Raw genomic sequence first — 13125 nt, forward strand, 5'->3', positions numbered from 1 at the left:
AGTGCAATTATTTCACAAGTTTTGTTATACACAGCTCGGAAAATATTTCCGAGGTCCGGACCTCGGTGACCTCAATGGTAGATACGGCCATGGGAGAGATGCATACTGACAGTGCCTCAGCACCACCCGCTGCTCCTTTGTAGTAAACCTGAAGTGTGAGGGTTTCATGTATTTTGTAAGATGTGATGTTTGATCCAGCCGACTGTTTGTTTTGTCTTTGTGTGATGTGTTGTATGTTGTTTTGTTTGTATTGTACTACTGTAACATGACACCCATAACTGCTTTATCAATGCGGTCAAGATGTGTGTAAAAAATCTATAAATAAGGTTCACTAAAATCTTCACCATTGAAAATGCTTTTGCTGACATGGATCAATCTTCACCTCACAGTGCAATCAAGTGGCCTTTAGGCTTGTTATTAAAACAAAAAGATGTTTTTATAATTAACTTTTCAGTTAGTATAAATTCACAGCTTCCATCTGAAGTCCCGCAGGTTTCTACAGAGGAAAGAGATGAGGTATTTCCAGCTCAGTGTGACGCCTCACACCTTCACTCTCAGAATATGTAGCACATGACCTTGGCTCAGGCGCTTTAATTCATTCTGCTGCAGTTTTGAGGGCAGCCCCGCAGGCGACACTGCATCTCCCCCCCCCCACGACCTGTCTGACAGTCAGCAATTAGAACTTCAGCAGTAACTACCCCAGAGCCTCATTACCAGTTCATTAAATCTGGTCTATCAGGAATTATCAGGAGGAACACCAGAGGAGAGTGGCAGCAGAGCTTTCGTTCGAGTGATCCCCCAAACTTCTGAGCATGCTCCATCTGAGCCTTTGTTCCCCATGCTGAAGACTAACCACCTAAATATGAAATCTATGGGACACATGACCTCCCAGCATGACCAGGAAGCAAACAGACATGTTTCACAATCATAATATACAGTTTTTATTCCAAAGAGCAGCGTGTACCAGCGGAAGCTAATACACATTCAAATTCAAACAGCAAAAAGGTTAAAATCTTCCATAATTTAAATACATCTCGGAAAAATAACATCCATTTATTCATCCTTAAAACAGGTAATAAAAGCTACAAAATGACTAGAGATCTATGCACAGAAATAAAAAGATAGAAAAGTCAGAGTGGACTCCATCTGCTCCTCCTCTTCATCACCTTCAGGTGAACTTATATGTGGGCCTGTCAAGGAAACTCACTGTGTCTTCTGAATGTGATGAAAAGGTGTCAGAAGAATGTCTTCATTCACAGGATTCGCAGGATTCTTCATATCACAAATATGCTGTCTATCACTATATACTCAGTATATAATACATACTGTGACATATTCAGGATCAACGTGGATCATTAGGAAGCATCATGTGACATGCAAACAGAATAAATCAAATGTCAATGGAAGTCACAATATTGACTAGCGTGTATTATGTGTAAGTATCATTCTGCAGGAAGTATTGTGGAGCTGCAGCGATCCAGATCATATTCACCTGACAGAATACAGATCCTCTTCAATCATAAGGATAATGGATCTGTGTGTGTGTGTGTGTGTGTGTGTGTGTGTGTGTGTGTGTGTGTGTGTGTGTGTGTGTGTGTGTGTGTGTGTGTGTGTGTGTGTGTGTGTGTGTGTGTGTGTGTGTGTGTGTGTGTGTGTGTGTGTGTGTGTGTGTGTGTGTGTGTGTGTGTGTGTGTGTGTGTGTGTGTGTGTGTGTGTGTGTGTGTGTGTGTGTGTGTGTGTGAGTGTGTGAGAGAGAGTGTGAGTGTGTGTGTGCTTCAGGGCTATAAAGGATATGAGTCGTAGTCCAGCTTCTGGGTGAGGACTCCGGTCAGGATGAACTCAGCGTTGTGGACGTCTGGAACAGAGACAGCAGAGACACAACTTCACACACAATGCTGCTGACCATGTGCTCTGCCGAACACTACCCCTCCTCACGCCATCACTACCAATGACAGTGTGTGTGTGAGCAGCTGTGCTTCTACTCCATAAAGGCATAGTATGCATGCCCACCATTACTTCCTCTTATATGCGCACTGCCGGTAGCACTACTGAAGGCAGGGGTCAAACATGTAAACATCTTAGAGAAGACATTACCTGCAGCTTTCACATCTTTGATGTATTTTGCAGAGGTGGGACCAAGTCATTGTTTTGCAAGTCCGAGCCAAGTCTCAAGTCAGGATGGGCAGGTTCAAGTCAAGTCCAAGTCCTAAACTTTGACAAAACGAGTCTTAAACAAGTCATTATGTGCTTTTCACCAAATGTAATGACATCGATCAACAGGATAATACTTACTAATCAAACTGCTCTTTATTAGCCACATTAATCATTTAATAATCCATTTTCTCTCTGCTGGTAAAGTAACGTGTTTTTTTTCTATTTTAAGAGGGAACAGTAAGGTAAGGCTACCGTGACGGTTTGATTCAGAAGGAGTAGGGATGCTCCGATCGAGATCGGCCGATACTCACTCTCTACCGATCGATCGGTGCTCTCTAAACATGCCGATCGCGAGAGCCGATCGCATGACGTAAAATACATGACACTTTTCTCTGTGTGCGGCAAAACAAGCTCGCCAAAATGGCTTCATCGGTCTGGCATTATTTTAAGGTGTCCGAAAAAGACAGTAAAATAGCGGTATGCAACGTGTGTGAAGCAGAAATCCTGCAGCTCCGCCCGCCGGACCGGTGAGTGGAGCGAAACACACTAAGAGTTAGACCTACACACTTAGCTATTTGATCTACCTCTGGAACAAGCTAAACTAGTTATAAATATATGTATTCTTCACTGTCGGGTCACTCATTACTGGATCAGTGAGCTGCATGAGATACTGACCGGCTGTCAGGAGAGGGAGAGAGGGGGAGAGAGGGGGGAGAGAGGAAAAGAGAGCGCTTCCGCTCATCTCTCCCGTGTTATTCTCCAAAGTGAATGTAAACTTGAATAATGTACATCATTTGAATGTAATAATTAAGTTGATTGTTGTTTGTGGAAGCTCCAGTGAATGAGCCCCATTGGCTGAGTTTTAAACATCACTTTAAATGCAAGATTTAAAGTGATGTTTAAATCTTCAATTTAGGCCCCGCCCACTCGATCGGATCGGTGATCGGTATCGGCCGATACTGATTCCGGCCCCGAAATTGGCGATCGGAGCATCCCTAAGAAGGAGTTTAATGTATAAGATCCCTGATGTTGAGGTGACCAGAATGTTTATTTCCACTGTGTACAACATGTTATAAGGGACCCACAATCTATCTTTATGCAAGGGATAATGTGCAGCGAGGCGGTCTCTATGGGGAAAAGAACACCGGAATCTACATCCAAGACCTGAACTTCTCCCACCTCTGACAATACATCCTGAGTGATTACCAAAAAGAAAACCCTGCTCTGAAGATTATTTTCATTTTAAAAATCCTGCACTCAGCTTTGCTTTCTCCAGTATCACTGAAAAGCAGCAGATGCTGCTTCTTTTTTCGGTTTTTGCTAATTTCTTGACTTTTTCCGACGCGCTTGCATTTAAATCCGTCTCCCTGTCGCTCTGTGCAGCTGGCCTGTACCACTATGCTGTCTTTGATGCGTCTGCCCCCCACCCTTCTTTCACATAATGGTATGATCCTAATGTGTCCTTGCATATGATTGGCCGCATGGTGGCCCAACAAAATAAAGTCCCGCCCCTGCCTGCATGGATTCACAGCAAGAGTAGGAGCGGCTGAAGATTCTGCTCTCCCCGACGGGAGTCTGCTCTTCTAGCTGCATCTCGCGATCGGCGTGTTGGAGATAGGGATGCTAGCATTTATTCGATAATTCGTTACAGTCTCCATAAGCGAACATTATTTTTAAAATTCGATTTTATTTATATATTTTTTATTTTATTATTTAATTTTTTTTTTCCTGGCTTAGTTTCAACCAACATATAGACTAATGCTAATAATAGTAATAGTATTAATAATTGTAAATGGCCATTGGTCACACCACCAGTTTGTTTTACTGTAAACTTGGAGGAAGCCAGCAGCGCAGAGTGCAGACTGCTGCACTCTGCGCTGCCCTGCGTCGAATAATCGATTATTATTCGCCAGGGCTGTCTGATTTTTGATCATGGTCAGTTTCTGGCATCCCTAGTTGGAGACCCCTGAATTAAATTATCAAGTCACCTCAAGTCAGAAGCAGGGTGGGAATTTCACGACGGCCCCGCACTTTGGCCGTGATGCCCTGTTAAAAAAAATGCAATTCATGGCCAAAGTGGCCTTTGGTATTGGTATTTTGACTAGCAATTTAGTTAAATTGTTTCGTTTATCAACGCTACAACATAGCGTGAGTCGGTTGTCGTTGTTGGGGGGAAAATCAAACAGCTGTTTGCTGCTCGCGCTGTGCTCCCCAGCAAACAGCTCTGACAATACATCCTGAATACATCATTCAGCTGTTTGCTGCGGAGCACAGCGCGAGCAGGCTCCCGTGAGCGGGAGGGCGCTCCTTCTTCACTACAGACTATCGCACCACCTAACCATTCGCCAAAATGTTTTTAATACGAGCGGTAACCGGCCAAGCGCCGTGCAAAAAACAATCTTCAAATAAAAGAAAGTCACCGGAGGAGTTAAAGGAGTGCAGGGAGTTGGCTGCAGTGCCGCGTCCTAAAACCCTTTTATAATCTATCGATTAGATTTATGATTCGAAAATGATAAAAGTAGGGTAGACATGTGGAGATTATCCGGCTGAACAAAACGTGCATTTATCAAACAGGTTTGTTTTCCACAGACCTTATTTCCAACTATTTTCCAAAACCCTGTGGAGAAATTCCATTGCTTTTTGTCAAGGGAACCAGCAGCTTACTTCCTGGTTTCAGGACGCGTCACTGCACCTCTCAATATGATGCCAGTATAAACAAGGTCTTCTGTCGGCTCTGTACATCAATGCCGACCTGCTGACAGTAAGTGAAGAGTAGACAATATAAAAGGTATTGGCGAAATGTCCCAGCAGTTTAGGATAATGAAGGTTCTAATCCAGGGGTGGGGAACCTTTTTCCTCTCAAGGGCCATTTACATTTTTTCAACATCCTCCGAGGGCCGTACAAATGATTGACCTCTGCTTAAAAATACTAAAATCACAGCCCATTCATTTGGCCTTTCTTTCATGCTGGAAAAAAAAAAGCAACCTCTTAATCCAGATATCTTACCATGACTTTCCTATCAATGTAAACATGATTTAAGTGGGGGGGGGAGATTTTTTTTTTTAAATGTTGAAGTTAAAAGCACAAATCTGGTGCACTTTGAGAGCAAAATTAAGAGATCTATGGATACATCTCTCAACACCCATATGAAACAGAACTGGAAGCAGATTTCTTTTTCTTTATGGATATTTTACAAATCACTCCCCTTTCAAACTGTATTCTTGTTCATTTATAAGAACTTTTTTTTTACTGTCATATAGTATTTTATACCTGTTTTTCCTTTAGTCTCTTATTTTTTTAGAACTATAATGATCATATAAAGATGTGCCTTTACCTCACTGGTTGTAGAAAAAGCTTCTTATATTCGTTAGCATAGCTAGCTAACCAGATGCTAATAACAACAAAGTTATTGACTGTATGATCAGTGTGACAGATGAGCAGATCGCCACTGGGCTTTCAACTAAAGACACAGACACGCAGAAACTGTGGCATGTGTACCCTCCTTATGGATACTGCGATTTGTGAAGTCCCGGCCCGGAGCCGCGTTCTGGTGCTCTCCGTCAGAACTGCATCCCTGTCAGACGAGACATATACCACGTGATGACACGTTAGGCTCGTGTTGTGTTCAAGGACCCTGACATTGGCCAGGAAAAACAGGTACTCGCTTGTTTATTTTTTTTTGCGGTCTAGATTTCTTTCATTTTTTTGTTTTTTTCGTGTGTTTAGAAATTACCTCGAGGGCCGTACCAAACGGTCTCGCGGGCCGTATACGGCCCGGGGGCCGGAGGTTCCCCACCCCTGTTCTAATCAAATCAATTACATATAGCCATTACATGTCTAACTCCTAATGACAGGAAGGCAGAAAGTGCATTATACAAATAATAATACTCATAATAATAGCAGACATTTTTTAACAATGACCACAATATCATTATTTTAATAAACCAAATATGAACAATTGAGGAAAATGAGGAAGAACTGATGATTAAAATGTTGTAGTACAAGTAGTAATGTAGTTAGTGCATAAATTATTTCAACAAATGTGTTAATTTACTTCATTATTAGTCGATTTTTTTTTTGGTGGACGAATGCTCCGGGCCAGTGGTTACAATGGTGGGGCCAGTGACAATACCATTTTACCCTTACTGTCTACCCCTGACTGACTTATGTGGTTTATGGCTGAACTTAACGTATACGTTTAAGAAACACTATTGCTATTCAGCCGTTTGTAAAACGACTGGTGTTGACGTTAGTGCTACACTTTTCAGTCATGTTGATTGACCAGCGTAATTTAACCAAACAGCCTTTGTCAGGCATGAAAATGGGTCAGGCGTGAAAAAGGTGAGAAGGATATTATCTCTCTAGGGGGGTCCGGGGGCATGCTCCCCCGGAAGAACATTTTGAATATTCCATATTTTAAAGCATCAATCTGATGCATTTTGAGATGCATTTTTTTGCCAACCTGGGGAGAGCTGGAGAAACTTAACTTCAGCCATGAGTCAAAAATATTATGACCTCCTTACTAAGTATTATCAGGGATGCAAACTCATCAGGTATGGAAAAGGTGACAAGGACCCGAGCCCCCCGACCCCACAGAATATCGGCTTTAAAATGAGGAATAACAGAGGATTTTAGCAGTCAAAACAACTAAAGCAGCAGTGTTAATAATAACAGAAACGCCAAAGAGTCACATCTAATTAAAATATATAAAAGCATTTATTTTAATTGTGTAGCAGTCAGTTTATAATTTTGGCAGCACTGTTGAGCATTTTGAAAATCTATTGTCATGCCTCTGTGCAAGGCTGAGTCTTTCTATCTTTATGGCATCTGGTGTAAAGTAACTAAATTCATAAACTCAAGTACTATACTTGGGTACAATTTTGAGATACTTGTACTTTATTTAAGTATTTCAATGTTTTGCTACTTTGTTATTCGTCTCCTCTACAGTTCATAGGTAAATGGTGTACTTTTACTCCACTACATGTATTTAATACCTTTAGTTACTTCACAGATCTGGATGAATGATGTGAAATCTAATAAAGTGTTGAATCAGACTTTAGTTCCACCTGGAGTAAATCCACAAGCTACCTTGCAGTCTACAAATTCATTCAGACTAGCTGCACCTTCACCAGCTTTGAGAACACTTTCATGATCAATCATTATAAAACATATCATATATATTATTCTGAAATGGACCAATCAAACAACGACTACTTTTACTGTCGCTACTTTCACTATATTTTGATGAGAATACTTTTCTACTTTTACTTGAGGAACATTTTGAATGCAGTACTTTTACTAACAGAGTATTCCTATTCCTACACTCTGGTACTTCTACTTTTACTCAAGTACAAGACCTGAGTACTTCTACTTTTACTCAAGTACAATATCTGAGTATTTCTGCTTTTAATCAAGTACAAGATCTGAGTACTTCTACTTTTAATCAAGTACAAGATCTGAGTACTTCTACTTTTACTCAAGTACAAGATCTGAGTATTTCTGCTTTTAATCAAGTACAAGATCTGAATACTTCTACTTTTACTCTAGTAGTAGAAGGCTCAAGTCCAAGTCAAGTCCCGAGTCATTGGTGTTCAAGTCCAAGTCGAGTCGCAAGTCTTTTGTGATTTTGTCAAGTCGAGTCCAAAGTCATCAAATTGGTGACTCGAATCCAAGTCATGTGACTCGAGTCCACACCTCTGGTATTTTGTATGTATACATTTGATAAATTAGCAAGGCAAGGGATAAGTTAACCTTCTTCTTTAATAGTTCCACTTTAGCTTGTATGGTGGTATGTCAGGATTACTACACACAGGGTTCCTGCAGGTTTCACCAACTCAAATGTAAGACCAGTTAAGACCTTTTTAAGACCACTTTGAATAGAATTTAAGACCTGTTTCGCGGCAAGAAAGTATGAAGGAAAATTGCTAAGAAAGAAGAAAAACGTCCCATAATTACTTACAAAGTAAATGTATTCATGTTCAACATAAGAACAATGACTGAACATAACAGCATAACAGTACAGAACTGTGTTAGCGTGTTAGACAAAAAGTGTGTATGTGTCTGTGTGTGTGTGTGTGTGTGTGTGTGTGTGTGTGTGTGTGTGTGTGTGTGTGTGTGTGTGTGTGTGTGTGTGTGTGTGTGTGTGTGTGTGTGTGTGTGTGTGTGTGTGTGTGTGTGTGTGTGTGTGTGTGTGTGTGTGTGTGTGTGTGTGTGTGTGTGTGTGTGTGTGTGTGTGTTCGGGCTGTGCAATTAATTATATTTTAATCGCAATTACGATTTTGGCCTGCCACAATTACGAAAGCAACATAATCGGGAAAAAACAGATTATTTTGCTTTGCTAGGTTGTGACAGTGCACTACAACATATTTGATCTCATTAATTTTAGTCTAATTCATTTTTATTTATCATATTTATATATGTTTAGTAGCTTGTGGAAGTGCGCTCCAAAATATTTGTTGATTTAAATGTATAATTTATTTAATTAATTTTTGTATTGGTTTTTCAGTTGAATTATACGTTCAGGGTAATCAACAGTTAAAAAGATACTGTTCAAATTATTATTTGTTTTAAAGTTCAATACATGGATGTTTTCAAAGTCAATGAATAATCGTATTTAATCATGATATTAATTGTTGACCAAAATAATCGTGATTATGATTTTTGCCATAATCGAGCAGCCCTAGTGTGTGTGTGTGTGTGCGCGCACGCGTGCGTGCGTGCGTGCGTGTGTGTGTGTGTGTGTGTGTGTGTGTGTGTGTGTCTTACCAATGTTTTTCAAGAAGTACTCTCTACAGAGGTGCAGGTCGTTGTCGCAGGAGATTAAGATGATCTCTGGGAGGTTCTGAACAACACACCAACGTGGAGTTTGTGAATAAAAGAAGTCCAATAATCTTTATGAATAAAATGCTTATTACTATATTATTATATTCTACCTTATATGAAAATGAAATGCATTATCATGATTCCTTCATAACATCCCTACCACCCAGTAAGGACTTTATATCATGTGATGAAAGTGTGTGAGCACCTTGTTCTGTTTGTGCTCCATGATCTTCCTGTAGGACGGCTGTTTGGCCAGCAGCTTCCCTCCTGCACTCTCCAGGATGGGCTTCATGGTGCTGAGGCTGGGGCACATTCCCGGGGTGAGGTAGAAATACTTCCCCTGCACCCCCATCGCACAGACAGACAGACAGATGGTGGAGGACAGGGACATACTCATTAGAACCATCGAAGCATTCCCCACTGTGTTTAAACTCTGGAGTAACCAGACCAATGGCAGACGTGTTGTCTCACCTTGAAGAGCGGTGCATTGTGAGCCCTCTTCAGTGAATCTTCCAGACTGAAGCCAAACAACACCTCTGCCTCTGCATCCCTCAGGGTGTAGCTATGCTCATCTACAACACACACACACTTTTTTTATTAAATTGCATACATCCTTATTCTTTTCAGTAAGAAAATGTGTAGCCTTAATGTAAAAACACACCCACAAACTTCTGGCTCCTCCAGCTCTCCTCCAGCCACTCGGGGCTGACGATGTGTTTCACCACAGACATGGCGCTGAGGAACTTGACGGTGCGAGTCACCTTACAGGCCACCAGGTGAGAGACCTTCTGACTGCCGTCTGCTACCTCCCCCCCTAAAGCATGTAACCTCTGCAGGGGGAGAGAAGACACACTGTTAGCAGCAGGAGACAGAGGAGCTAATGCTAAAAGGAAATATCACTTTCTTTTTGTTTCTAGTCCTATATCTGCCTCCCCTGTTTTTGTACTGCTTTTGGGTCGCGCATCCTGACCCACCCCGTTACAGCTTTTGGGTCACGCAACCTGACCCACCCCGTTACAGCTTTTGGGTCGCGCATCCTGACCCACCCCGTTACAGCTTTTGGGTCACGCAACCTGACCCACCCCGTTACAGCTTTTGGGTCACGCAACCTGACCCACCCCGTTACAGCTTTACCTTATTTTGCTTATTATGTTTAGGATACAGTTTGTTTAATGAAACCATTCAGTTGATAACTTTGACTTTACTTGTATATGACTTGTGACATATTAAACCCATATCATTTTGTTCGCATCTGGATATTCCTATTTTTATAAAACAAGTGTCAATTGACAGATGAGTGGATCAGAGAGATTGCACTCTCATTGGTTGAGGCTCATGCTTTATTAGCTGGGAGAACTGAGTCTCCACTGACCGCACAATGTCTAACAGAGCTAGCTGGCTAGTGCTGCCATCCAGTGGAGACTCAGACAAAAGGTTTCCTCCCCTCTTACACATACGCTTCTCAATCTCGAGTATGCTTGCTTGGTAGCACATGTCTTCCGAGCGTCTTGTTTCAGAAGCGAGGCAAGAATCCTTCCTGGCATTCGGAAAACAAAGAGTGGAACAGGCGAGCAAGTGTGCAGGTGTGCGTCATATGAGAGGCCCGCCTTACATGATCCGCCACAGATTTGGGGAAATTGGTCCATGCGCAAAGGATTGTGGAGATTTTAAGACCACGGAGTTTACACATGTGCAGCATCGGAATTTCTCGCTACGAAGTACGCCGGCCTCTGTAGAATTCCAAGTATCCTGGACATTGGAACAGTACTTCGGCAGCACTCTATGACGTAGTATGCTTGAAATAGTGGCTCTGGAGCAGCTTTACTCGACATTGAGAAACACCCAGCGACCTACAACAGGCTCTTGATGTTTAACAGCAAACTGTAAGGTCAGCATCCTGTCTGGAATCAGCTTCCAGTTTGTGTTCGGGCGGCAGACACCCTATCCATTTTTAAGAGTGCGCTTAAGACCTTCCTTTTTGATAAAGCTTATAGTTAGGGCTGATTAGATTCAGCCCCTAGTTTTGCTGATAGAGGCTTAGTTTGTCGGGGGACATCTTACTTCTTCCTTCTCTCGGTCTATACCTGTGTTCTCTCATGTTCCATTAACCCAGCTTCCCCAAATGTCTTTCTTTTTGGTGTCTATATACGCTGGGATCCGGAGTCATGGATGATCCTGCGGTCCTGTGTCCTGGATCGCGAGCCCTGGATCTTGAGTCGTGGCTGTGGTCCTGGATCATAGGTCCTGGATGGATATCCTTGTGGATTCATCTTCCTATTATACACTCAGGGTTTCCCACATATAGACTATACTTGGGTGGGCCGCCCAGGTATATTAACGGCCGCCCAAGTATATTTCGCGACCCATTTAGGTGTTTTTTTTTTTTATATTTTTTTTTTTTATTCGTCCGTGACCACGACGCCATCTGCGATCGATTAACTTGTGGACAATGATCCCTCGCTCCCTTGTACTGATCTCGCCTCCTTCTGGCCTGTTAAGTGGCCTGCCTCACACAGGGTGACTGGCTGTCCACATGATGTGGCCTGCCGACATGGCCACTGTCATACAGATCATAAATCAAAGCCCTTGATTGGTCTCTGTGTCATTCAAGCTCGGGATAAGCTCAGCTCAGGTGAGGTAAAGGACTCTCTGAGTGTTTAGATAGTTAACTTAGTCTAAGTTCTCAGTGGGTCTCAAACGGTGTGGTCACCAGTTATGCAAACACATATTAAGGTGAAAAAAGGTAAGATACACTTTTAAAACTTGTTGAGAGAAAACTAGTCTTTGCTGCTGCCTCAAAGAGGAGCAGGGAGGAGAGGAGGGAGACAGGAGAGGCTGATTCAGGAGCACAGACACACTCACAACTATAAATGAACCAAAAATAAATTAATAAACAAGTTTCAGTGTTTTTTTCATATTGGAAATGGTATGTTATTGGTTATGGCCATGATTTTATGATTATTGAAATGTATACAGTTCTGTTTAATATAGGTGTTTCCATAGATCTAGTCTCTATATTTCCCCCTCAAAATGCACCAGATTGATGCATTTAACTCCAAAATAAAAAATAAAATCTTACCGGGGGGGCATGCCCCTAGACCCCCATAGGGGATTTGAGGTCGACCCCCACTAAAAATCACATGGATAGGTTCCTAAATACATTTATAAATACATTAATTTTTTTAAATAGTAACCCATTTCCATATGTTCATGTGTGGGTAGTAGATTTAAACTATAGGGCTATCATTATGGGCCCTGCCTGTACCTGTTCGCTCTGCCATCGCGTGAATGATCTGCTAACAAGCGACCAACAGAAAGGTTAATGTTGTTGCACGTCACCTCACCTCACCCCCCCTCCCCCACCCCCGCTACCGCTATTTCAGATATGTGGGAAACAGATCAGAGGTGTTCCCATACACACAGGCGTTGGAGCGGTTCTTCATGAAATCCCAGAAGGATGAAGTGCTCTGACAAACAGTGCCATCTTTGCGCAAAATGATTATACAGGAATGAAAGGTCAATAAATAAACATGTTGTTAAAACTTTTTTTTTTCGGGCAAATATTTTGTACTTATAGTGAAAACTAACCTTGGATGATGGTAAGGTAGACTAAAAGCTTTAGGAATCCAAAGTACAACATATACCAAGTACCCTGTATCAAGATTGATGCAAAATAAGTTATATTTGACCTTTTTAGACAGATTTAGCAACCATTTGGGTGGATTTTCCTTATCTCTAGCCCCCCTTCTTCGATTTTGACATGTGGCATCTCTTTCTGACCGTTAGAGCCAATAGAATCGAAGGGGAATCTCCCCACATACACACATGGCAAAACGAAAAGGTGGGGGCTTCGTGTACACAGTTTTGCTCCAGAGTGAAGCTGTCTCTAGGTCTGACATCTCAAAACCGAAAAGCTGATTTATTGCTCATGGATTATCAGAAATCATTCAAAGGGACACAGACACATTGGATTAACCTATGGATTAACTTCACCATCGTTTTTTATCGTTTTAATGCCATTGAAGACCAGTTTAGACCAGACAAAGACGAAGGTAAGCCATGTTAGCGTTGTGGGCTACCTAGCGCCACTTGTTTTGATGTACGTTTTTGTTGATAACGTCGCGAGTTTGTATCTTTCTGTGTCTCCT

The 13125-nt window shown here is 41.9% G+C and overlaps 1 protein-coding gene across 1 annotated transcript in view; it reads right to left on the minus strand.

The window, feature by feature from the left end:
- Positions 1 to 917: 917 nt before the first annotated feature.
- paxip1 (PAX interacting (with transcription-activation domain) protein 1) overlaps positions 918 to 13125 on the minus strand; it is a 46002-nt gene continuing 33794 nt past the window's right edge. The window contains exons 18-23 of the mRNA XM_071206288.1: positions 9639 to 9807; positions 9449 to 9549; positions 9183 to 9317; positions 8921 to 8996; positions 1791 to 1855; positions 918 to 1180 (exon numbers count right to left, since the gene is read on the minus strand). Of these exons, the coding sequence (XP_071062389.1) occupies positions 1169 to 1180; positions 1791 to 1855; positions 8921 to 8996; positions 9183 to 9317; positions 9449 to 9549; positions 9639 to 9807 (558 nt within the window). The 3' untranslated portion in view covers positions 918 to 1168. The remainder of the gene's footprint in view (positions 1181 to 1790; positions 1856 to 8920; positions 8997 to 9182; positions 9318 to 9448; positions 9550 to 9638; positions 9808 to 13125) is intronic.

The sequence above is a fragment of the Pseudochaenichthys georgianus genome, chromosome 17 (assembly GCF_902827115.2).
Source record: "Pseudochaenichthys georgianus chromosome 17, fPseGeo1.2, whole genome shotgun sequence".
In the NCBI taxonomy this organism is placed as follows: domain Eukaryota; kingdom Metazoa; phylum Chordata; class Actinopteri; order Perciformes; family Channichthyidae; genus Pseudochaenichthys; species Pseudochaenichthys georgianus.